This window comes from Pongo abelii, chromosome 13 (assembly GCF_028885655.2).
Source record: "Pongo abelii isolate AG06213 chromosome 13, NHGRI_mPonAbe1-v2.0_pri, whole genome shotgun sequence".
In the NCBI taxonomy this organism is placed as follows: Eukaryota; Metazoa; Chordata; class Mammalia; order Primates; family Hominidae; genus Pongo; species Pongo abelii.
Window position 1 is genome coordinate 65,153,658 of NC_071998.2, and position 26,810 is coordinate 65,180,467.

A 26,810-nucleotide genomic window follows, 5' to 3' on the forward strand; every position below is an offset into this window, starting at 1 on the left:
TTTTCTCTGGGGACTCAAAAGTACATCAGTCAGAGATACACAATTTCATAATGTACTCATAATTTAGGAATTGCTTTGAGCGGGGTCAGGGATCAGAGACCTGATGAAATTCCACTTCCCTGCTTAGAACTTTTAACATTTAGTTGTCTTTCCTTACTCTAAAAAGTATATAGGGGCAAGGCCATTTTCTGTCTTTTAAAATCATGCACACCTGCAAGCCATTGTTTGTTTGTTTGTTTGTTTTTGAGACAGAGTTTCCCTCTGTCAACCAGGCTGGAGTGAAGTGGTGCGATTTTGGCTCACTGCAGCCTCCGCCTCCCAAGCTTGACTGATTCTCGTGCCTCAGCCTCCTGAGTAGCTGGGATTACAGGCATGCACCACCACAACCAGCTAATTTTTGTGTTTTTTGTAGAGATGGGGTTTCACCATGTTGGCCAGGCTGGTCTCGAACTCCTTGACCTCAAGTGATCTGTCCACCTCGGCCTCCCAAAGTGCTGGGATTACAGCCGTGAGCCACCACATGTGGCCCTGCAGTCCTTTTTACGTGTTTTTTTCTCAGCATGCTTCTACTGAATGCCCACGTTCAGACCCTATGGTCCAATGAAAATCTGTCACTAATCCAGGTGGTTCATTAAGTCCAAGGGAAACCAAGCAAAGTCAAATATGTGACACTCAAAATCTCAGAAAAGACACAGGTCATATAAGAGTTGCCAACAACCTTAAAAAGTAGACTATGGCAGAAGAAATGTTTGGTAGTTTATACTAGGGCCATGATTTTCATTGTTTGATGAGATTTTTTGAAGCAAGAATATGAACTTATGGGAGAGCTTTGTTGAGTCAATAAGGGTGTTTCCTTTCTCCCTCTCACATCTTACTTGAATTCACTGGATGGCCATAAAGGAAGAGATGTTGGTCAAATGAGCCTGAGCACTATCTTTAAAACCTTGTATTTGTTAAGAGGACCACAACATTCTCCCACTCTCAGGCTCTAATCTCTCCTCCATGAAGCAAACAAAACAGTCGTTCCGGAACACTTGATGCTCCAGTCAAAGCAAACCACTCCTTTTTCCCAGACATACCTTCCGCTCAAAATGCCCTTTTCCTATCTTCTTCCACAATATCTTCTCCAAGAAGCCTCCACATGCCCCTACCCACAACCCTGGCTGCACATATTACTTGCCTACAGAATAGCTTCTGATGTACCTTATCTCTCTCTCTCTGCACTTACCAACTTGTGCCAGAACAATTAATTTGGAACTGTGTGTCTCTCAGTGCACACATAGTTAAAGCAACTTGTCTCAGAGTACAGTAAAACCTGTCACTGTTGGCTACTCTAGGCTTCCTTTACGGGACAGGTGTGAGGAGGGGACAGATTGAAAGGGTGGATGAGGGATTTTTTTCTTGCTTGTACATGAAGCACATTGTTTTCACACAGGGTTTACATTATAAATCAATAAGATAGCAGTATTTTCAAAAATGCACTTGACAAAGATTGAGGAAACTTCCATCAGCCGCATAAAAGTTAATAATGAGATTAATGGTGAAATGAAATGAATTTGGAAGAGGTTGATGATATGAGCAATTAATCCTCTTCCCAAAAAACCTCAGAACCATCTCTACTGGTTGTAATCATTCACCAAACTATAAGTTCCCATGGGCAGAGTCCACATCTTATTCACTATTACACTTCTAAGGCCAAGTAGTTTGCACTCAGTGGATGATTCATAAATGTTTGCAGAAGTAATTAATTAGTAAATTGACCTAGAATTAATTATGCTTAAAATATTTGCTAATTTCTCTAACCTGCATGATAAAACTTAACTCCTTATAATTATATAAAAGTCTTTTAACACATTTACCCATTCTTTCCACCTTCATCTTCTGCTATCTTCTCTACCTTATCCCAATGTATGCCCTATGAACTAGCCACACAATTATTCACCATTCCCTAAACATCTCCCCCAGATGTTGTTTCCTCTACCAGGTAAACTGCTTATCATTCTGTGTGAAGCCCTGCCTTCCCACTCGAAAAAGAAAGTCTCTCCTTAGCTAAACTCCAATAGCATTTTGCAAATGCCTCAACTGTAGCTCTTGGTGCAAGGAGATTATTTTATGCCTGTCTTCTCATCAACCTATGAGTGCCCACCTTACTAATCAGGGCACAGTGCCTTGCAAATACTGGGCACAAAATTGATCTTAGTTAAATCATAAGTCAATGATTGAACAAATAAAAACCAAGCAGCCACTGGGGAGTTATGAAAAGATCACATGCTCTGTCTTAGCTATGTTCTGTTATCTGTGGTTCTTGGGGCTTGAAAAAAAGGTAGATCATAAATTTTCACAATAGTACTCTAGAAATGTCTTCAATTTTAAAATTTGATGAATTATGACATTTCATTACAAGATTTCAATTCCCCAACCATTGTCCTTCAAGAAATGATCTAAGCTTAAAAATCATTTTCAAGCTATAAATACAACCTTTAAAGTTGGAGCGCTCTTTAAGGTCTTCTACTGTGTGGAAAAGGTATATGATAATTAACTCTCTTTGGCAGGGTGTGATGGCTTACACCTGTAATCCCAGCACTTTGAGAAGACGAGGTGGGCAGATCACCTGAGGTCAGGAGTTCAAGACCAGCCTGGCCAACATGGTGAAACCCCGTCTCTACTAAAAATACAAAAAGTAGCTGGGTATGGTGATGCATACCTGTGATTCCAACTACTTGGGAGGCTGAGGCAGGAGGATCACTTGAACCCAGGAAGCAGAGGTTGAAGTGAGCTGAAATGACACCACTGCACTCCAGCCTGGGCAACAGAGCGAGACTCTACCTCAAAAAAATCCCAAAAAACAAAAAAACTGTCTTTATAAAATTTAGCCAATTCCCATCTCTTATGTATATCCAAGCTTTCCATTTCCATATTAGGTCTTGCCATGATAAAAATTTACAGTGATCATGGCCATTCAATATAGGAAATGAATTAACATTCTCCATGGTACCCTCATTTGTATGGCATATTAATAGGATCCTTATATAAATTTCTGCTTTTACCTCACTGCCTATTTGCCTGCTAGCTGGTTGTATGTAATTTAGAAAGGAGGACAAGAAATGTTTGATTTCACATGATGTTGCTTAGAGGGATGGGGAGGCAGAGGGAACAGATAGGGGTCAAGCAGCAACAGGAGAGTTACAATGGGAATATTTTATAGCTGTCAAAAACCAACAGTGCTCAATAAAGCCACTCTCATTACAATTAGATTTTACTTCCTGGATGCAACAGATTTGGCCATTATAAATGAATTATGAGAAAATAAAAGGGAATATGTCTGATGAGATTTTGAAGATGCCTGGTGCAAGAAGACATGGAGAGCTAGTTGAAAAGGTACCATGTTCTAAATAAGAAAAACTCTGTATTAGGTACTTCTGTATAAAGAAAAAACCCACTTGGAAAAGCCATACCAAAGAACACTCCAACTTCCAGAGCCACACACAATTAAATGAAGAATTAGACCAAGATAGATAATCCTTAATTTGACAGAGATTGCTAACTGTTCATTAAAATTACTTTTCTCTTTTTCTTGGACATACTGCTAGACTGCATTTTTTGTGGGTGGACATGGCCTTCTGATTGAGTTCTAGCCAGTGGTATGTGAATCAAAGGATGTGTACCACTTCTAGGGCTGGCCCCGAAAATTTCCCATGTGTGTTCCTCCATGTTCTTTTCCTCTTCAAATGACTGGGCTGAGAAACCCCAGGGCTACTTTGAGATCCATCTGTTGAAGATGACAGAACCCTGTCAGCCTGGATCCCAGAAAAACGGTGTGGAGCAGAGAACCCAATGACTTGCCACTGCCCTGGACTTTTCAGTAGGCAAGAAATAACTATTCACTGTGTTAAGTCTTCACATTTCGGTGCCTATTTATTATTGTTGCCTAGCCCACATCATAGAGAACCATTTTAATACTGACATTCTAATATCTATGTCATGAACTATTTAGTCTTTGAAAAAAAGAAGCAGCTCCAGCTTTACCCATCTTAGATTTGAGATAGCTTTGGTGATTAAAAAAAATAACTTAAATAATAATTCATAATTTGGAAATAAAATTATTCATAATATGACATTTTAATAATTTCCCATCATGCCTATTTGTGTGCCAGACACTGTACCAAGTGCCTTATGTACATCATCTCTAATTCTAGCAATAATCCTGCTTGTTAGACATTAGGTTACAGAGATGAATTTGCTTTATAACACTCAGTCACAAGAAATGGCACACTACCTTATTTTTCTAAATCTAGACATAGGTCCCCTCTCTAAATGATGAGAGAGTTACTGCCAGTCAAATTTGGGTATTCTAAAATATGTGAGGACAAAGGTAGTTCACAGGAGGCCTGAAAGATATGGGAGGGCTTCTCACCTTTAAGTCATCAGGCCCATGGTTCAGGGCCCTATAGTTGATTCCCAAGCAAGTGACTCCAGCTGCTCCATGATTGGCATGGACGTTATTGCTTCCTATGACTTCTTAGGCTATAGCTATAGTCAGTCCTCCTGATATCTATGAACTAGCCTACACTTCTCACCAAAAACATCACCATCTTCCCTATCCCCGTAAATAAATCTCTCTTCTCTTTCCCACAGGAAGGCACCTTCTGCCTCAGCAACTCCAATAACAGCTCCCATCCATTTCCAGAAGTCTTGGAGGGAGGTTGTCATACTGGGGCCTTGCCACCTCTGTGGTATGCCATTAACGTCCTGAGGCATGACCATCCACCTACCTTGTTGGGATAGAAAAGAGCAAGAAGGAATAAGAGTTTGGTATATTTACAGGTTTTCCTGCCATGTTCAGATAACAGATTGAGGTTCAGAGAGGTCAAATGAGTTGCCCAAGGACACAAACTACTCAGCGGCAGAGCTTCATTTCAAACCCAAATCCATCTGGCTCCAAGGCCTACAGAATTTTCTATAATCCCAGTTTCTCCCAGAAAAACCCAAGGCACCACAGGCCTAAGAAGTTTTTTTTAATGACAATGGAAAATAATTATAAATGATTTAAATGAGATGAAATATTTGAAATCCAAATCTTACAGGGTTTTTTCACTTGAAAAATCACCCAAATAGCTTACCTTTTATTTACACACACACATAGAAAGACACAGACACACATACAAATAAGCGAAGACAATTGGTAAAAATCATTAATTTGTAATATCATCTTGCAACTAGAGTTCTGAAATCACATATCTAATCAATTATCTTCATTGAAACACATCGACAATTAAAATCTCACTTGGCCCATCTTAATGACAGTCTTATAAAGATTTCCAAGTTTAAAATTTAACTGTATACATATCTGAATTTTTTCAGGAAAACAAAAATTTTAACACAACAAGAGAAAATTATTTGCTTTAACATGCAAATGGGGCCATTATTAGACTAAATAAGGGTGACTTAGGAGGCCTGAGTTATAGTCTCTCTTCTAACAATAGTTATACAAATTAACTTCGGGTGAAGCCCAATTTCTTTGGATTTAATCGTTCTTATTTATCCTTTTAGCTCTCACATTTTCTAATTTTACATTTCTTGGAAAACTGGTATCTCTTAAAATCAGTGATGTTTATTGATCCACATTTGTAGCCAATGTAGTGTAAAAAGGGGTAACATAAAGAGGGCATCAGAGAAAGAAAAAAGGAATAAAGAAGGAAGGAGGAGAAAGAGACAAAAAAGAGAGAGAAAGAGTGAGAGAGAGGGAGAAAGGTGAGAGAGGGTAGAAAAAGAGAAAATAAATATTTTCTCATCATGGTCCATGTTTCTCAAGGCTGGTCGAAGAGTTGCTTGAAATTCTGTTGCATCCTTTGGAATCAGTCTGAAGCATTTCAAACTTCGAGTATTCCACTCCCACTGGCAGGCCCATCCCTCCAGAGAAGATGAGATGAAACAGGATGTCTTAGCCTGACACCATTAAAAATTTGATTTATCCACCTCTCTTTGTTCTGATTCCATGCGCTTCAAGCAACCTCTTGATTATAATCCAGCTTCCGTGGCCTCCAGGGACACTGTGTGATGGTCAGGCTGATAAAAGTTTTGTAACTTGCATAGGTTCTATTTCTCACTATAAATTGATATGCTGCAGGTCACTAAATGCTTTCAAGTGGTAAGTATTGTTGGATTGACCAACAAATTGTCTAAGTAGCCAAAAAAAGGAGGGGAGGGGCAGACATGCAAATGGAGGCACAAAGATTCACCGGCTGACAGTGCCAGACTCAAAAGAAGCCACCCATTCCCTCATGACATGCCAAGAGGAGCTGGCTTTCCCATGGACTCACAGGGTCTACAGATGGCCATTAACTGTGCAAGAAAGATTTTCCTGACATGACAGGAGCAGAGAAGACATTGGGAAACATTCTATAGACTTCATTTTGGTTTTTCTCTTCTGATGGCCTAAGTTAGGTCCCAATTTTCAAATCTATCTTTCAAACCATCATAGGGATTCATGTTCTAGTACTTTAAGTGTGCTGGCTAGCATTGCATAGAATTCTACGTCATTGATTTGATCTAGCTTCAAATCCCAGCTCTCCCTTTGGTAGCTGATTTAGTCAAGTTACTTAATTCATAAGCAGTATTTTAAAATATTTATAATGGGAATAATAGACCTAGCCCATTGTCATTATTCAGATTAAATGAAATTATGCACAATGCTTAAGACATAATGACTGCTCGATACATATTACCTACAGTCATAACAAGTTATCATTATAATGATCATGGCTGAGCAATGCTGAATCAGCATATTGTAAACTCTTACTTGTTTTAGAGATCCTTAAAGACAGAAATGGATCTTATCTAATAAATTTAATCTTAGTGTCAGTGCATAACGTGGTAATGCTCTAAAAATATGTCTTAAGTAGGATATACAGTGAACAGTTGCACAAAACTAAGGACCCAACCACAACTTTCTTTCCACTCTACCTTCTAAGACATCCCCAGAAGCCCTTTCATGGTAGGCAAACATCCAATCCCATGAAGCCCAGCCCATATTTGTTTTCATCTGTAAGATACATGTGATCTTCCAGAACACACCACTCCCTACTTTCTCAGTAAAATAATTCACCAATCCTGCCACCATCCATGACATTCTGTAACCTCACCCATAGCAGACACACACATCTGATGATCGTTTCTCCTCCTCCTCTCCACTGTTGTAACTAGCACCTCTGCTCCCCAAGTCCTTATCAACAAAATTTCCAGGGTGACTAGGGAATTCTAAAACATGGCAACATACCAAGGGTTTCTTTTGGTTACCAAAGCATCCTGAAGTCCTGTGACCTGTTGGGGGGTGACCATTAGGATACAGAACAAAAGATTTATTCAAAGCCCAAGTGCAGTCACGTGACATCATTGGTGATTTCCCCAAATCCCTCCAACCAAAGGCAATTGTTATGTCCATATTGGGATAGCCATTAGCAAGAGTCTCCACCATAATATTTGGAAGAACTTTGTGACTAATTTAGCAGATGGAATTTTTTAAAGTTACAATTAAAAAATTCACTATAAGATGAAAATCCTGAAGAAAGTCAGTTGCTAAAAGCAGATGCTGGCAAGTTATAGGCCAGAATTTTCTTATTCCTAAACAGCCCAAAACTGACAAAATTTAAATCATCATTAATTAAAAAAACCTTTTTTTTTTTTAGACAGAGTCTCACTCTGTCGCCCAGGCTGGAGTGCAGTGGTGCAATCTTGGCTCACTGCAACCTCTGCCTCCTGGGTTCAAGCAATTCTCCTGCCTCAGCCTCCCAAGTAGCTGGGATTACAGGCACCCGCCACCATGCCCAGCTAATTTTTGTATTTTTGGTGGAGACCAGGTTTCACCACATTGGCCAGGATGGTCTCAATCTCCTGACCTCATGATCTGCCCGCCTCAGCCTCCCAAAGTGGCGTGTGCCACCGCACCCAGCCAAATTTTTTTAAACCTTCAAGTTTTATAGTATCAAGATTCTAAACCTACCCTCTTTTCATGCCTTAAAATGCCACCAATGATGGTGCCAGCTTGGCACTTTACTTTTTCTCCTGGAACCCTTTCTTTGGGCAAAGGATGGCAAAATAAATTAGCTGAGTAATCCCAAATCCATCAAAAAGCAAAATAAATAAGACATACTGTGAAATGGTGAGTTTTCTCATCTTGAAATATTTAATTAAGTTTTAAAACAAAAAGGCAGCAATGAGCTCTTTCCCCTTGGAAAGGGAGAAATAGCAGAAATCACTTGTGTTCATGTTGAAACAGGTCCACTGAGCATCCTCTGTAAACATTAAATAACTATCACATAACATCAAAAATGAAAACCCCTTATTATTTATTTATTCAACTGAATTCCATGCTCACAAGAAGCCTTTTAAATAAGAGTCTCAGAGAACTTCATAAATAATCTCTCATTATCACTCACCTTCATTTGAAAAGGTATTTTCATCCCCATTTCAGCATTAGGGGTTAACAGAAAGGTTAAATGAATTATATAAAGTTATATTAAATGCCTGCAAACAATAGAGACCAAGGTTTATTATCCCTTGAGAACTAAACGTCTTTCTTTGAAAAATTAAGCAACTTATCTAATTATTTTTAGGAGAGTGTTTCACAAAAATACAATATTTTATGTCTACATCATGGTCTATAAAGAAAAGTCACAAAATAATAACCATGCTAAATAAAACATCAGTGTAGTTTCCAGAATCCTTTCTGTTCTCTGTACCCACCCATGTGGCTGGAGATTCGAAATGCTATTTAAGTCTCATTTTCCTTCAGAAGCTAACCTCTGTGGAATAAAATGCTGTTAAGGGGGAAAAATCTTTTCTGTCATTTGACTTTAACTTATGATAAATTAGCTTCAACTAGTTTCTTAGAAAATTGCCCAAGAAATGACTACAGAAAATTAAATACCAAGACTTCAAAGAGGCAAACACACAGCCTTCAAATTCCGACCTTAGAGAATAATCCTCCCTTTCTCATGCTTTAGAGAGATGTGAGTAAAGAAATCGTACTAGGGCATGGTAATGAACCATCTTTCAAATGACTTTTCTATCAATCTTCTTTTCAAAGGGTAATAAAGTGATGATTATTTCTAGGCAGTTTCTGGGAAGTTATCATCTCATTTCAATAGTCACCAGTGAAGGACTGCACTCTGGTATTCTCACCAATGGTGATAAGGGCAAGAACTGGGTGAGAATTCAATAGACAAGGTATAGGTTTTTAAAAGCTATTTCCTAGAAAATTAAAACAGAGAAAGATCAAAAGAATTGTGTTGGGTCTTAAGGAATTGGTAATTATTTCCTTCTAGATTAAAAGTTCAAATCTGATTTATTACCTAGTGAATGAAATCCACTATTATGTGAGTATTTTTTTCTTTCAACAAATATTGTTGACAGCATATTATGTGCCTTCCTTTGTGTCAGATGTTGGTTACTAATTGAGAAGGACGAGAGACAACAAGGGAATCTGTGTCATGATTTCTAGAACCAGAGCAATAGGTCTCATCTAAAACAACAGTAACAAACAACAACAACTCAAAAAAATTCTTTGAAAGCATTGACTAAATGGTTGCTGGGAATTCTTAGTCACCCGGTGTTTGTTTTGCAAAACTGCAGAAAATAACAACAGGGCAAAAATATCCAAAATTGTATCTGATTCCATTCCCCAGAGCTCTAAGAAGCTTTAAGATAGCATAGGGCTTCTTTAAGGACCATATGGCCTTGAGCAAAGAAAATCCTATGCACTGGATGCCTTCAGGAGAGGTCTCTCTGGAATGTGGCTGCTTCTCTGGTTGCCAAAGTCAAATTCAGATCCTGTCTGTGATATGGTCTTTGTGCTCAGACAAGGATTATGAGGTCTGCTTTTCCTCAGTAGATCCTAAAACCAGCCCCAGCCATGGCTTCTTATTTGTCCTAATTCTCTTACCCAGTCCAATCCTACTGCGCACTGGCAGATAGGATATGAAACACATTTCTGAATTTGACATTTGGCCAGAAGTTCAATTTCTTTAGCATTAGCTAGAAATCCAAACGTGGAACAAAACAAACAAACAAAAAGAAACATGAGACAAAGCTTTCTGAGGGCAAAAACATGCCATGTGCACCACTACATCCTCATCACTAACGCAGTTCAGAGAAGGCACTTAATATCTGTTGAATAAAATCAACTGACTGAATGAACACCCCACACTTTTGTGGTCATGGATCACTCAAAGTCAAGACTGCCACACTGGTATTTGTATGCAAGTATTCCCACAACGACTTTTGCTCAGCAGTTCATCTTTTTAAAATGTTATTCTGTTGATTTTTCTTAAAACAAACAAAAGAAAAGGCATACCACAGAAATTTGAAATCCAAATGTATTTGCTTTCAAGTTCCATTCCAGGTAACAAATATTTGACCAATGAACTGATGTCTTTAGTTTGGCCATTGGGCAAGCAAACTCTGCCTCTTTCCATAGTTGAGTGCAGCACTGAGGTGAGTACCAATTGTTCCTTTACCGATTTGTAGAATAGGATAAAGTTGTTAAGCCCCCAAAAAAGTATTAACATTTTATCTTCATTGCCAATCAACAAATCCCCCAAATTTCCTGCCTTCCATCACCCCAAAACCCAAGTAAAAGGGGAATAAATTAGCCCTTGTGGAACTCAAACTTACAAGAATCAGAGGCAATCATTGGCAAACTAAATTCTTGGTTTCCACCTTCCTATTCAACATTTCCCCTATATACCTAAGAATGCAAGAGTGTAGATTTTTAAAGCAAGCTCACTAGCAAGTCAGCTAATGTCAGGATTAAAGATAAAAATAAGCTGGAATTTTTCAAACCCAGGAGGTTTGCTGCCTGTGAACTGGAGCATCTTATAATAAGAAAGGGGATGCAATAGGATGGGGAGAGGACTCCCAGCCCCCCATCTCTCCTTGTGTGAAAAGCTGGTGCTTGTTCGAGGTAGGGCGACCAGGCCCAGCATACAAGAGGGATGACTGATCCCTCAAATACACTACACAGTGTGGCTTCCAGGAGTCCTTCACCTTAGGCCTCACAAACCAATGACATGTTCTCAACCATATTTCAAAATATATATACATTCTTTATGCCAGGGGAATAGGGAACTCTGCCCTGGAAGGAAGCAAACACCTGTGAAACATGTTTTCAGTCTGAAACCATATCTTTCTTCATAGGACCTGACATAAAGTAATTTAACCTGCAATATTATATATACAACTTTGGAAAGAGGAGTGGTGTTTTACAGGCTGAGTTAGTCAACTCCTAACTAATAGTACCCCTGAGCTTTAAGGAAGGGAAACCCTTTCTTAATGATTTCCAGTTCTTCATATTCTTGTTCTCTTGTTTTAAAAAAAAAAAAAAAAATAGGCCAGGCGCAGTGGCTCACGCCTGTAATCCCAGCACTTTGGGAAGCCAAGGTGGGTGGATCACCTAAGGTCAGGAGTTTGAGACCACCCTGGCCAACATGGTGAAACCCCATCTCTACTAAAAATACAAAATTAGCCAGGCATAGTGGTGCACACCTGTGGTCCCAGCTACCCGGGAGGCTGAGACACAAGAATCGCTCAAGTCCGGGAGGCAGAGGTTGCAGTGAGATCGCATCATTGCACTCCAGCCTGGGCAAAAAGAGTGAAACTCCATCTCCAAAAAAATATATATATATATATATAATATATATATATAATATATATATTATATATATATTATATATATATTCCATATATATTGTATATATTATATATGGAAGGGTATTTGTTTTAGATTTCCCTTTCTTTTACAGAAACCTGAAATATCCAGGCATCATATGATTCACTGACAATATCTGAAACCCATCTAGATTTCACCAGTATACTTGGTAGTTTGTGCAGGAATGTGCTCCAATCTGTGCAAACCCACCCTCATTCCATTGTTTTTCCTATCATTGCTATTCAAAGTCCTATGTTGTGGAAAAGACAAGAGGAGGAAATCACATAACTTTTTATGAACATATATACATAAATACAATCTGTGGGTGAAGTGACAAATAGTAGTAGGGGGTCCAGTCTGCACACATAGTGAGAAAATAAAATAAATGTATCCCCCCCAACCCCATCCTTTAATGTGCAGGATTCTGCTCCAAGGTTCCAAGTGACCAGCTAAAGCAATGAGGTATACAAGAACAATATTCCCAGCTGACTCATCCAAGTATCTTCATGTGGAACTTGAGGATGGAGCTGCAAAGTGCCCTGGACAGAGGTCAGTGTCTAGGAGAACCCATTGATCGTATACCAATGAGGCCTTTGAACAGGAGATGTGAGGCTCAGAAGGCATGTCCCAAGGAGATGCTGATGTAATCAACATCACGTTGATCAATCTATGTTATCACAGAGTTCCTGGCAGGCAGGGCAAGCACTGGGATCTTCTTGCTCCTCCCTTTTTATAGTTGCATATCATCTTCTGGGGAATTTCTACCCCTCTCCCTTGCTGGAGGCTTCTCAGCTGATTCTATTTTTATCTCAAGTCCAAAGGTGGAATTTATCCTTTCAGGGGAATAGTCATTTCTTTTTAAATCTGCAAGGAGGACAAGTAAAAAGGTTATAGTGGATCCCCAAGAACCTACTGTTCATGAAGACAAATGGGACTTCAGGCTTTGCCAAGTGTTCAGAGAGATCTCCTCTTCCTCAGACCATAGATATTGGAATTCAAACCCTCAACCATGTCTAGATTAAGCCTCCTTTCCCACCCCAATACCCCCTCTCCCTTCCCTATGCTGTTTGGGCGCTGTTTATGGGGGCAGGGAAGAACGACTTGGTGGCTTGCTTCAATACACAGTGCCCTATAAGGCATAATCTGGCCAGAGTTAAGTAAGACCAAATGGGAAATGGGGCATTTTACTATTGAATGACAGGCAGAGGCAGAGAGGTCAGCCAAGAAGGCTGACTCCTCATCTCAGTGGTCAGTTTTCTATGACAAAAGCTCCACCTCAGGTTTGGTACAGCCAATAAAAGCTCCATCCAGTTATCAGATCCTATGCTTCCTAAGCCCTCCTTCCATTTGAAAAGAAAAAAGTTAAAAGAAAATATTAATAGGCATAACCTTTGTAAGATAAGTATGGAGGAAAATGGAGTTAAAATGTTTGTGACCTTTTTGTGCTGTACTGATTGTATTTGCTAGCCTAGAACATGTATTTCTTATTTTTTTAATGTTAAATGAGGATTATGTGAAAATAAAAATAATACATACTATATATTAATAATAAAACAATCAACATTTATTGAATATGTAAATTGATATGGTTTGGCTGTGTCCCCACCCCCAAATTTCATCTTGAATTGTAACTCCCACAATTCCCACATGTCATGGGGGGAATCCAGGGGGAGGTGACTGAATTATGGGGGTGAATCTTTCCTGCACTGTTCTTGTGATAGCAAATGAGTCTCACAAGATCTGACAGTTTTAAAAACGAGAGTTTCCCTACACAAGCTCTCTCTTTGCCTGCTGCCATCCAGGTAAGATATGACTTGCTCCTCCTTGCCTTCTGCCATGATTGTGAGGCCTCCCCAGCCATGTGAACTGTAAGCTCATTAAACCTCTTTTTTTAATAAATTGCCCAGTCTCAGGTATTTTCTTTATCAGCAGCATGAAAACAGACTAATACATATACTACATAATTCAATCTTCACACAAACTTTATGAAACAGGTGCTATTATATCTGGTTTACAGACGAGGAAACTGAAGCCCAAGGTAATATAGCTGGTAAAAAGCAAAATTAAAATGTTTGAGTTCAGCCTCTCTGGCTACAGAGCCTATGCCCTTTATACTATCCTAAACTGCCTCTCATATAAAAAAATATGAAGGGAAACATAGTCAAACAAAAATGAAAAATCACCTCTAATCCTATTTTCCAGACAAAACTCTTTTTTTATTTAGATTACCAAATGTCTGAATAAACAAGGATATTTCTTATTTCCACTTAAATGTTGGTCAAAAACTAAGGTTTTGAAAGAAAACATGAATTAGGACTACAGATGGTGGAATTCTTGAATTACTCAAAACCTACCAGTGTATCACACCTGTGATCCCAGCACTTTGGGAGACCAAGGCAGGTGGATAACCTGAGGTCAAGAGTTCGAGACCAGGCTGGCCGATGTGGTGAAACCCCATCTCTACTAAAAATACAAAAATTAGCTGGGCATGGTGGCGGGCGCCTGTAATCCCAGCTACTAGGGAGGCTGAGGCAGGAGAATCACTTGAACCTGGGAGACAGAGGTTGCAGTGAGCCGAGATTGCCCCACTACACTCCAGCCTGGGTGACAAGAGCAAAACTCTGTCTCAAAAAAACAAACAAACAAAAAACCACCTACCAGTGCAGTGTAAAAAAAATTATCTCAACCTTAATCATACAGGACCACTAACTGAGCTCAAGGATTGGAAGTAGTGAGTTCTGTCTCAAGTCTCCCTGTGTCCTGGCTCCTTAGATGTAGTACTTGTATCTTCAAGAATGCAGGCTGCCCTTCCAGGGTAGGAATGAATCAGACCTGGGAAAAGGACAGTATCGGAGGATGTTGAGTGAACGAGCCGGACTCCAGCCTGCCATCATGGAATGACTCTGATCGTTGTCAGCTCCTGCCTTCCAGAGGGCCCTTACCTGGAGGTCCTGATGACTCTCAGTCCAGTCCCAGCCCCTTCCTGAGCTCCTTTTGACCAGAGAAGCCAGTGGGCAGCTTGGCTGTGCACTAATCTCTTTGCTCACATCAGGTATGTGATTTGTGAGAGTGAGTCCTGGCCAGTTGTGAGAGTTATGGCCCTCCCCTCTCTGACTGCTGCATTTTGATCTCCCCACCCCTGGCTGACCACTATATTCCCAGTGGAACTGGAAGCCTGCTCCAACTCTGTCTTTCTATGCCTTCACCACAAGAGCTCCCCCTACCTCTAACTCCAACCTGTAATCCCAGCACTTTGGGGAGGCCGAGGTGGGAGGATCACGAGGTCAGGAGATCAAGACCATCCTGGCCAACATGGTGAAACCCCGTCTCTACAAAAAATACAAAAAATTAGCTGGGCTTGGTGGTGAGCACCTGTAATCCCAGCTACTCAGGAGGCTGAGGCAGGAGAATCGCTTGAACCCGGTAGGCGGAAGTTGTAATGAGCCGAAATTGCACCACTGCACTCCAGCCTGGGCGACAGAGTGAGACTCCGTCTCAAAAAAAAAAAAAAAAAAAAAAGAAACCTCCTTCATTTGTTATAAATTTACACCTGTCCCATCCCAAGTTACGATGGATGGTGCTCTTTCACTGACTTCAAATTCAGGGTATGATCATTTATTATAAGGCAAGAAGAGCTACTCAGCTTAAGATACATGAAATCCCACTGTAAGGACAAGTTCAGTGTGACCAAAAGTAGTGGGCAAGCTGAGGCACACATGATGCTCCCCTTCTGGGACAAAAGAAAGGAATGAAACAGAGCCAGGACTGCCCATTTGGAGGGCACAGGCCTCCAGCTGCTTGCTTTTATAGTAGGAATTTTTAAGTATGTCATATTATCAAATCAGATTTTAAAAAATATATGTTGCAAAGTGTGTTCAAAGTAGCAGATTTTTACAGTGAAAAGCACTACTTTAATTGAGGGTGTCATTTCCCTCCATACCACACCCTCCCAAGTACCCAATGGCGAAATTAGAATAGAATAGAAATGCTGTGGGCAACACCCTGCGGCCATCAGCAGCTGGCAGGACCCAAATGTGGGGGGTGGGGCGGGGGCAAAGACCTGCCTCGGTCAGATTTCATCCCATTTAAGTCGGTGGAACTTTTCCTTTGGAATGACTGTGACAAGTATTGGGCCCCAAGTTGTTTTATCACATTTTGGCAGAACCTAAAGTAAAATCCCTGTCCTTTTAATCCCTTTAGAGACTTGAAAATTTTGCAGTCAGAAAGTCAGGCTCTGCGAATGACTGTGAATGGGATAAAAATGTGATTACGATTTTCTACTTTATCCCAGGTTACAAAGGATGTCGTTCTATGGGAGATTTACTTAGAGAAAAATAGAACTGTTAGTGGCATACCCGGGAGTTTGAGCTTCCGGCAGCAGGAGTTACAATGATGTTTTGCAATGAAGTTTCTAATTGCATCTTCCCCCAAATTGGCCGGTCCAAACACCATTCCTCTTGATCTAGAGGAAATATCAGAATATCAATTAGATCACAGCTAAGAAAAAGGAGCTCAACTAGGATTCTCCGAGATACCGAACAGTATCCCATAGTAACCCAGTAAACTTGAAGGAGCCAACAAAGAACAGAGCACTTTGGGGGAAACAACAATGTTAGGTTTGCAAATTTAAAATTCAAATGCACTTAAATCTTTGTTCCCAACTCCAAGACCTACTGTGAAACGCATTTCAACGCTAATCTGATAGAAGAGTGAATTTTCTATGTACTACATTAAAACAAAATACAGCGAAATCCTTTTTAATGCATATGGGGTGAAAGAGTGACATTCATTACCAAATGCTCTACTAGAATACCCCAAAGGTAAGATATAAAGTAAAATACATTTGCTTTTGGGACACGCCTTCTAAAACGACGCATAGACATTGTTTCAAACCCAAATACTTTTCTGAAAATAACCGTCCTCAAAAACAAATTCCTGACTAAACCCTAGATCCTTACTCATGGCTCTTTCAAAGCCACTTGCTCTCCTGCAAACTGCTAGAGCTGGGCTTTTTGTGGAAAGACAAGACTATGACACAATGTGTTGGTGGAAGTAAAGTACATATGCTCGATGTAGGTGACAGAGTTACAAATAGAATCAGTATATATAAGGCACCTTTTGAATACTCTATAATCATAACAAATCCCTAGCAGATTCTAAGATCAGTGTTCATCTGTTATCATATCAAAGGCGACCATCATTCTTTGGATTTTGACACTGCACACCACAGAGCAGAGCACACCAGAAACATTTCCCAAGAAACTTTATGAAAGCTAATATTTTATTTTAATGACATGCAGAGTGGAAAAAGCACATTTTAAAATCTGAACTCAATTACCGCTCTTAAATACCACGTCTTAAGAAAAAAGAAAAGCAAACTATCACAAAAGGAAACAATAAACTTCGCTTCTAAGGAATGCGGTTTTTCAAAAGGGACGTGGTGTAAAAATGGACTTTTTTCCATCCAAGGATTGAAACATTTATCTCAATTTCCACTTCCTTTTGGCAGAATAACAGTAGCTGCTCTGAAGATGTGCCAAGCTCAGAATGAGGGCTGATGTCAGTTTGATCTCAGATTGCCTCTTTGCTCCGAGGCGAGTAGGTGGAGGAAATCTCTTGGGAAGACAAAGTGAACAGACACCCAGGATTAACTTTCCTGGTCACTCAATCGCTCTTACAGAATACAGCTCTGGGGGTATTTACCCTGCTGCATAAGCTGCCTCTTGTTAACTATTCCTCTCTCTCTGTCCATCTGGTAAGGAACCACTTCAATAAGGTGAAACTGAAGGTGGCAAAAAAAGTCAAAGCACTCAGCATTTAGACCAGGATTCTACGATGCCAATAAAGTGAAACACAGTGTTATTTTAGTCGTTTAAATTGAAGAATGCCTTTTCATAGTCTCTCCAACATGACCCTGTTAGAATATTTCACTCATTTGCTTTCCATACCTGCCATTTCTTTCTCCCAGCAAAACGTAAAAGCCCCCAACTTAGAGATGCAACACTGAATCTCAGATAAAACCTGTAAGTTAAATGATTTCCCTCTATGAGCTCTGGGAAAGTTAAGACAAAAGAATCAAAATTAATACCAAATGCATATAGCAGGAGTTCGACCACTCCCGGTGTAGGGGAGAATGAAGGAGAGTTGTAGGGAAATTCATTTGCATCTACCCCCTACAGCACGCCTAGAGCCTTGCAGTCTTAGATAACCAGGTTTTAAAAAAAATACAAGTAGCTGTTTTCCAGATTTTTCACAACACAGGAAAAGCAGGTGGTAGCTTGGTTCCACATGCGAGGAAACGCTAATTAGTGCCATCTATACATAGATTTACTAAAGAACATCTCATCATCATTTCATACTTGTCAAATGCCCAAAACTATCAAAGCAGCAAGCTAAAAAACTGTAATCCCAAATGACCAATAACCAAGGCAGAAGGTTAGGGAAAGTTAAGAGACAATAAACATTAGAAACAATATGAGAATTTATACCACAAAGAATATCTTCTCTTTTGGTAGAGGGTTATCCTTTCATTGACCCCTTCTCTTCATAAGAAAGTTACCATCTTCACTGAGCCTAAGTTTTCTCATTTTTGAACTGGGATTGAAAATGCTTCCTTTCATTGTTGTTGCAAAGGCTAAAATAAATAACCCATGAAAGCACTTGCTTAAATCAGTGCTTCCCAAACTTTAATTTACACCGGATCACCTGAGGATCTTGTGGAAATTCAGATTTTGGTTCAGTATTTCTGGGGAGGGTCCTGAGATTTTGCATGTCTAACCATCTTCCCGGTGATGCTGACCTTGTTGGTCCATGTCCCATGCTTCGTGTAGCAAGTGCTTCAGACACGTAAGGCATTCGAAATGTGAGCCCCATTGAACTAATCAGACGTAATTCCCCATGATAATGAGAAAACAGTGCTTCTTGTTATCTTGACCATGAAGGCCAACTGCATCCAAAATTGGGTAACCCCACAAAACCAGGCAGGCCACAATGAAGCCATCCTATCAGTTTCCAGAGTTCCTATCCTTAAGTCATAAAAAAATAAAGTTGTCATAAGACAGAGTTTCTCAACCCTGGTTGCCCATAGAATCACATGAGGAACTTTTAAAAAATACAGATATCAGGGCCCTATCTTCAGAGATTCTAATTTGATGCCAATCCTTGGCATTTTTTTTAAGTTCCCTAGGTGACTTTAATAGAAATTGAGGCCCACTGGCCTACAGCATGCAATTAAATACCTACCTGTCAAGTGGGATAATATAATCTTAGAATTCTAAATGATAGAATATTCAGGTCATATTAAGTGACATATGCCAAGGTCAAAATTTAATAAATGATAGATGGGGTATACATAAACTTGGTTCATTATATATGCAAAAAATTTCCACTGCAAAATTATAGAGTACTTTTAGTACAAGATTCCTACTACTAACCCTTAGGCACACAGGACTACTGAAGAAATCATATTCTTAGCTAAAAACACTTTAGCGGAGCTAAAGTGAAAAATAATAAAGTCTTTATGTATATAAGAGCGGTAACATGGTCTCTACAGTCAAATAAATATCATAGGAATTAGCTGTGTATGTTCAATATGGATCACCTTTATTTTCTCTAGTTCACCTAGTTCAATTAAATATCTAATACACTTTTAGATGGGCCTCTTTGCATAGAAGCCTACATGTTTAGATTAAATCACTCAGTAAAATAACAGAGCACTAAAGCAGTGAATACGAGTTCTTGGGGAGGGAAAGTAAAAATTTCAGATTTTATTGATTGCCCACTTATGTAGTTATATATATATATATATAGTTATGTATATATTATGTAGATATATATATACACATATTATATATATATATATATAAAACTACCACCCAGGGGCCAAGTATAGACAATTATGACAATTAAGAAGTAAAAATGTATGCTGGCAGTTCTCAAGAGTGGTCTCTGTACCAGCAGCATCATAATTCCCTGGGAACTTGTAAGAAATGCAGATTATTTGGCCCTACCCCAAACCTACTGAAGCAGAAACTCTGGGAGTGGGGCCCAGCAATCTGTGTTTTAACAGGCTCTCCTGGTGATTGTGATGTAAGCTCTTATTTGAGAACCATTGTTGCCAGCCATATTGATCAGTGTTTAACCCTCATGATCACTTCTTTCTACCCCACCTTTAATAGAAGAATGCAACCTGAGATCCTTTACTGCCAAGTCTTCCCAAAAGCCTGCTTCTGGGATAAAATATCCATGGGAATTCAAGGGACAGGTTGATGAGTCATCTCTCTATAGAATTTAAACTTCAGCTCTTATTTAAGTCAGACAATCTGATGTTTCATATTTAAGCTCCATTGTTTTGTCCTCTCATAAGATTTGCTGTTACTAAATAGCACACTTTATGCCCCCAGCTTTCATTTTATAAGCATATGATGGAAGATGCTGCCCATGATAAGATGCAATGACTCCATTGTGAAGACAACAAAGGAAACTGTGCTTCTCCTATAACATTGTTCTCATATCAAAGCCACAGAGGCTGAACTTACATATTGGAAACTCAGTCAAATTTGCATTAGTCCTCATAATTTCCATTTATGTGTACAAATCTAACTGCAGATTTAATATCATTTTACATATTTCCATATTTTTCCCCCCATTTCCTAACCTATGCTTTTTTATAATCTTATTGTTTTTGGTCTATATAGATAAGCTACCTAAAAACCTTTCTAGGATCTAGGCAGGGAACATATATGTTTGTAAATTATTTTTAAAACCATTTACTATGTGTTAAATGCAATTTTCTAAATGATAACACATAAATTAACTTACTGTTTGACTTCAGGTTTTATAACAGATGGATCTGTCAAATTTTCTCCAACACCTCAAAAGAAGAAACAAAATTTGTTTAGCAAATGGAGATTTCATTTTCTTAGAAATTCAAGAAAATAATAATTAAATTCTAATTTCTTAATTTAAAACTCACAGTCACTCTGTAGTAAATTAAACGTCATGAGCCCATACTTCACCACTAAGCAATACTGGCAAGTAAAAAATCTGGCTGGGCGCGGTGGCTCACGCCTGTAATCCCAGCTCTTTGGGAGGTGGAGGCTCGCAGATGACCTGAGATTAAGAGTTCGAGACCAGCCTGGCCAACACGGTGAAATCCCATCTCTACTAAGAATACGAAAATTAGCCAGGTTTGGTGGCGCATGCCTATAATCTCAGCTACTCGGGAGGCTGAGGCAGAAGAATCGTTCGAACCTGAGAGGCAGAGGTTGCAGTGAGCCGAGATCATGCCACTGCACTCAAGCCTGGGCAACAGAGCTTAACTCCATCTCAAAGAAAAAAAAAAAAAGCATGCAAAAAAAATCTGTACTTGTACCCCCAAATATATAAAGATATATAAAAACTAAATATAAAAAAATTAAATATTTTAATTCTCAAAAAATCATGTAAATTAAATGCACTATAAAATTGTTCAGAAATGTTCGAAAATTTTAGTTAATGCACTGTTTCCCACAAACCCTCTGTTATAATAAACTTCTAGGCCTCAAATGATTGTTTTAGTGGTGTGTTCACAGTTACTGATAGTGGCATCTGTCATTCATTTACCACTTGTATATACCAGATATTCTAATTTTATTTTCTGTAATTCTCAGCAATTATAAAAGAAAAGTGTTATCCTCGTAGCCTCATTTTACATTTTATCCTCATTTACATCAATGAGTACACTGATGTTCAAACCAATTATGTCATCTGTCAGAGTTTGCACAGTCCATACATGGTCAAAACAGGATTAATGCTGAGCCAAAGTTTGTGTTCCTAGTAGCTGGACTACAGGCATGTGCCAACACGCCTGGCTAATTTTGCATTTTTTGTAGAGACCAGGTTTCTCCATGTTGGTCAGGCTGGTCTCGATCTCCCGACCTTAGATGATCTGCCCACCTCGGCCTCCCAAAGTGCTGGGATTACAGGCGTGAGCCACCGTGCCCTGCCACATACTTATACTTTTATTCTACTTATAAACAGTAGAATAGAAACCACCAAATTCTTGATCTGGGTGATGGTTACACCTGTGTATTCAGTTGTGAAAATTCTTTGAGATGTATGCTTATGCTACGTGAATTTTCTAAATGTATATAAGTCTTCAATAAAATTTACCTTTGAAAAAAAGATGACACTAAAGCCTAAAAAGGTAACATAGGTGCAATGTAAAGCTAAAATTTATCAAAACAGGGATCAGCACCTAAAGTGGATCTCTTATAAAATATAAGTGGTGAGGAGGCTGATTTCCATTGGTGGAAATGTTCCAGGACAGCCAGTAAGATTTGGGCACAATCCAGCGATTTCTGAGATCATTCTCTAATCAACCATGCTTCTCTTTGCTTGAAAGCAACTAACCTTGTGGGAAGATTATTTTAAAATTATATAAAATTTGTAAATTTTAGTGTATTTCTATATGTTGAGAAAACTCATGTTTTCTAGCCAGTATGTTTTAAAAAGATTTTTGCTATCATCTGTAGGTTTTACAATATGCTAAACCTTTCATAAGAAAATGTAATCCTTATAGACTTTCACCCTATGAAACTGACTTCCTTAGAAAAATAACCTAGAGCCTGAAATTGGGTGACCTGGATACCTTCCTTAATCTCTTTGAACCTCAGTTTTATCATCTGAAACTGTGAATAATAATGGGCCTAATCTTACAGGGTTACTAGGAGGATTAAATTAACTACTGGACACAAACTGCTTAGCAAAGTGTCTGCCCCCTAGGAAGCTGAAAAAATGTTCACTGTTACTTGTATTATTTTTCTTCTATCAAGAACTTCTTGTGAAGTGAAATTTTATTTCCTTATCACTAGTAAAATCATGTTTCTGATTGATTATCTCATTTCCCTAAAGTACTATGTTCCCTAAGGAACAGAACTCCTTATAAGAATGAGGGTAAAGAGTATCCACAAAACTTTATACCTCTAAACCCAATCTGACAGTCCAAAGATTAACTAATAAATACATATTTGGGGGCACACAAATGGCAGAAGGACCTTTCAATGTGTGAAAACAGAGAATAGGCCAGGCGCGGTGGCTCACACCTGTAATCCCAGCACTTTGGGAGGCCGAGGCAGGCGGATCTCTTGAGCCCAGGAGTTTGAGACTGGCCTGGCCAACATGGTGAAACCCCATCACTACAAACAAATACAAAAATTAGCCAGGTGTGGTGGCGTGTGCCTGTGGTCCCAGTTAACTTGGGAAGCTGAGGTAGGAGGATTGTTAGAGCCCAGGAGGTTGAGGCTGCAGTGAGCCATGACTGTGCCACTGCACTCCAGCCAGCCTTGGCTACACAGTGAGACCTTGTCTCAAAAAAAAAAAAAAAAAAAAAAAGAAAGAATTGGAGAGGAGAGGAGAGGAGAGTAGAGGAGAGGAGAGCAGAGGAGAGGGAAAAGAAAAGAAAAGAAAAGGAGAAAAGAGCAGCTCCGAGTACCAATCTGACTTCAAGAGAGTAAATGCTCATGTCAGGTAATATGCAGCATGCCTTTATGAGGAACTCAAGATTGACATTCTGATCCCAACCACCATTGAGTACATCAATGAACTTGCACATTGGTGGAAAGAAGCTACCTTTTTTGTAGTAGCAGAATTTATGATGATGATGATGTCGATGCCAATGCTGACATTCTGGAAACTGCTTTGTTGAATAAAAAAATTAATATCTCTAAAAATTAATATTAATATCTCCAAATTAATGTTGAAAAATACAATGAGCTAAAAAAATGCTATAAACCACTGTAATTTGAAATACAATTGTTTTTCAAATTCTGTTGCTGGGAGCTAAAGGTTGGATTTTAATGATGATGATTTAGGCCCTCACATGTAGGATTTTTTAAGTGGAAATAGAGCAAAAAACTTTAGCATAATTACAAGTGATTGGAAATTGGTCAAGTCTCTCCTTAGAGTACAGTTTCTGACCTGGTGTGGCAGCTTCTGGGGTTAGTTATTGGCACTCCCTTGGAAGAAAGCAAGGAGGAGGAGAAAAGAAACTGAAAGAATCAACTGCTCGAGTGTTTCACACTCCTTCTTTCTCTCAAAGCGGTAGGGAACCACAGCACACTGAGCAGGGCCTTCTTCTATAGAAGCTGAAGCTGCAGTCTCTCTGCAGCACCAACAGGACCACACAGCTGAGGGCGGACTCCCTGCAACTGCAGATTAACCTCCATATTAAAGAGTCACACAGAGATTAATGCTTACAGCAACAATTACTAACATTTGCTGAAGGCGGTGTATCAGGAACTTGTCTCAATTCTTGCCCTTAACAACTCTATGGCTTAAGTGCCTAATACTATTTTCCCCATTTACAAATGAGGGAAGTGGGGCTCAAGGTGGTTGCTCCTCCGTGTTACGCAGCTAATTCACAGTGGAGCCAGAAGTCAGACTCCGGCATTGCAACTCCAGAGCTCCTCCTCCTAACTGCTGCTGGTGAGCCTCTGTCTCCACTTCCACCACCCAGACAATGTGCATTATCTCTCCAAAGACTAGAAATACAAATAAATTAAACACAATATAAAACTGAACTAAAAACCATTAAGAGATTTTAAAAATACATTCTATTTTCCCTTTCCAACATGGTTTGGATTAAATATAATAATGCACGTAAAACCTTTAGCCAAGTGCCTGGCACATAGTAAATGTTAGCTAGTAGTAGTGGTGTAACTGTTCATAATTACTATTATAGGATTCACATTCTTCCATAAATCCAGGTCTAACCAATTGGCCAAAACTCTCTGATAAGTATCTCAAATTTCATAACACTCATTCTATGATGTCCACTCTTCCCTTCTTTGAAGGTCAATGTTTTGACATCGTTTATTTGGAGCGGCCTATTTCTGCAATTCACATAATTGCCCATTAAAAGAATAAAGTTAATTCTCTTTTTCCCTCAAGACTGTCAACGCAGCATTTGTTCTGTTTAATGTTACTTTGGATTACTAAGAGACATAAAAATCCCCAAACATAAACATCATTAAACAAAAACCTATTCAAGTGGAATACAAAACACACTGAAGAGTCATCATTAATTCCTTAAAGTTTTTCTTTGGTTGTTTTTTGTGTGTGTGTGTTTCTGTTTTTCCTTTTTAAACAACTCCACCCAAAACTCAAAGCACAAACAGTCAAATACAGATGAAAACAATCAACCTCTCTCCAATTTGAGCTACAAAAATAGATGCCTTGGGCATCGATGCTCTGGGTTTATATGGATCAGGTACTTGCTGGTTTAAAAGCTGAATCAACTTGGTCATTTTAACTTTGTTTATATTGCTTCCTAAAATATTGGGTTTGAATTGAATTAGAAATATAATTCAACTCTGTGAGCAGCATAAATATGAAAGGACAGAAGCACCTATATGTCATTTAAAAAATGCACTTATATGTAGTTTAAAAATTTGTGTCACATCCTTGAGCATGTGACACAAGTTTCAATCAAAGTGACTTTGCAGCCTTACCGGACATTGCTCATGATGCCCCAGGACTGTCTGCTTATCTCTACATTCTCCAACCTCCAAGCCTGGCTTTCAGCATAGAATCCCAGAACCAGAGAGCTGGGAAAGTCAGACAGGACAAGAAAAAGGCCCAAGTTGTTTAAACAAACCATAAGATGGTTATACCCTCTACATATGAAACTCTTAAAAGAAATAAAAGAACATTGAAACGAAAAGAACAGGGATGTCTTAAGAACAGCTTAAGTCTGCATCCTGGCTCCCCCTTAAGTAGCTGTGCAACTCTGGGCAAGTTATTAAACTTTCTGGGCCTAAATTCCCATAATATTTACCTCAAGGTGCTGCTTCTAGGATTAAATGAGGTAACTTCTATGAACTTCCTGGACTAAATCTATTATTTAAAACCAAAGCCCTAGTCAGTGAGCCTAAGGACTAAACATTGACCTCAATACGTATTTTGTTCTGTCCCTGCAAGGAAAGCCTGCTGGAGATACTCTGTTTTGTGCCGCAGGATTATAAGTCACATGTGAGGTGTTGATAGCCAGGAGATGTGCTGATCAAAGGCTTCCATTAAATAAGAGTGTGCTGTGTTGCCTCTCTCATTCTGTGTATTTTCATGAACTGTTATAACAAGGGACACAGCAAAGAGAGCATGCTAAATTATAAATTGCTAAAGCAATGAGCTCAAAATCATGAAAAACACCCAGAATTTAAATGTTCCTATGCATATAAATGCATGCCTAAATATTAACATAAGGCTAAGTGAAGTCATAAAACCGAAAAATTTGTTACAAAAATCATTCCCCATTTTGCTCAAAAATTTAGATGTCTTTATATTTTAAATAATCATCTGCCTACATTTTTCCCTCTACCTAAGTGGGAAATAACATAGCAGATTCCATGATTATCACTGTACAATGTCTCTGAAATAAATGTGCCCACCTCCCTTCAAAGCTAAACAGAGCAACTCCATATATTACCCATCCTGGTTCTTGCAAGATCTCTTTACACTTTGCCTCAAGCTTGTTGTATCAAATCCTACATCATCAATCACCTTGCAAATCTAAAACCAGCAGCTCTCCCCGAGTGTACTCATAGGTCCAGTGAGAGAAAGCCAACATCAGCTCCTCCAGGGTGTTGGTGGGGGTGACTTCATCACCATTGTTGTTGTTGTACTTTCGGAACTCCCCTGTCATATACTTCTCAATGGTCAACCACTGGTTGGCTGAATGGCAGTAGATTAAGAAAACTTCCAGGAACCTGGTAGGGAAAAAGAGGCCATTGATCCCCCACAATACAGCAAAAATGGGACTTACCTTACTGAACAGTCATCAGCAGGAAAGATTACCTAACTCTGGTATGATGCAGCCTCAGTGCACATGTCCTTGCCCTTTCTATGGAACGGATAGGATGCAAATATTGGGAATTTTTCTTTCCATGCTGACCCACCTCCCTTTGCTTTGAGGCAACTTTCCAACTCTTTTATGAGTACCAGACCCAACTCTTCTTGCTGTGCTCTATAAAGTTCCTTGTAAATGAAAGAATGAAGTTTTACTTTGTCCAGCACCAAATTATGATCTGTGTCTCAATAAATGAATGCAAGTGTATGAAGACACTCAAGT

General features: G+C 39.2%; 1 protein-coding gene across 1 annotated transcript in view; it reads right to left on the reverse strand.

Annotated features, from left to right (window-relative positions):
- Positions 1-11,788: 11,788 nt before the first annotated feature.
- TRPM6 (transient receptor potential cation channel subfamily M member 6) overlaps positions 11,789-26,810 on the reverse strand; it is a 162,219-nt gene continuing 147,197 nt past the window's right edge. The window contains exons 36-39 of the mRNA XM_024252302.3: positions 26,243-26,448; positions 20,525-20,576; positions 16,060-16,166; positions 11,789-12,568 (exon numbers count right to left, since the gene is read on the reverse strand). Of these exons, the coding sequence (XP_024108070.3) occupies positions 12,435-12,568; positions 16,060-16,166; positions 20,525-20,576; positions 26,243-26,448 (499 nt within the window). The 3' untranslated portion in view covers positions 11,789-12,434. The remainder of the gene's footprint in view (positions 12,569-16,059; positions 16,167-20,524; positions 20,577-26,242; positions 26,449-26,810) is intronic.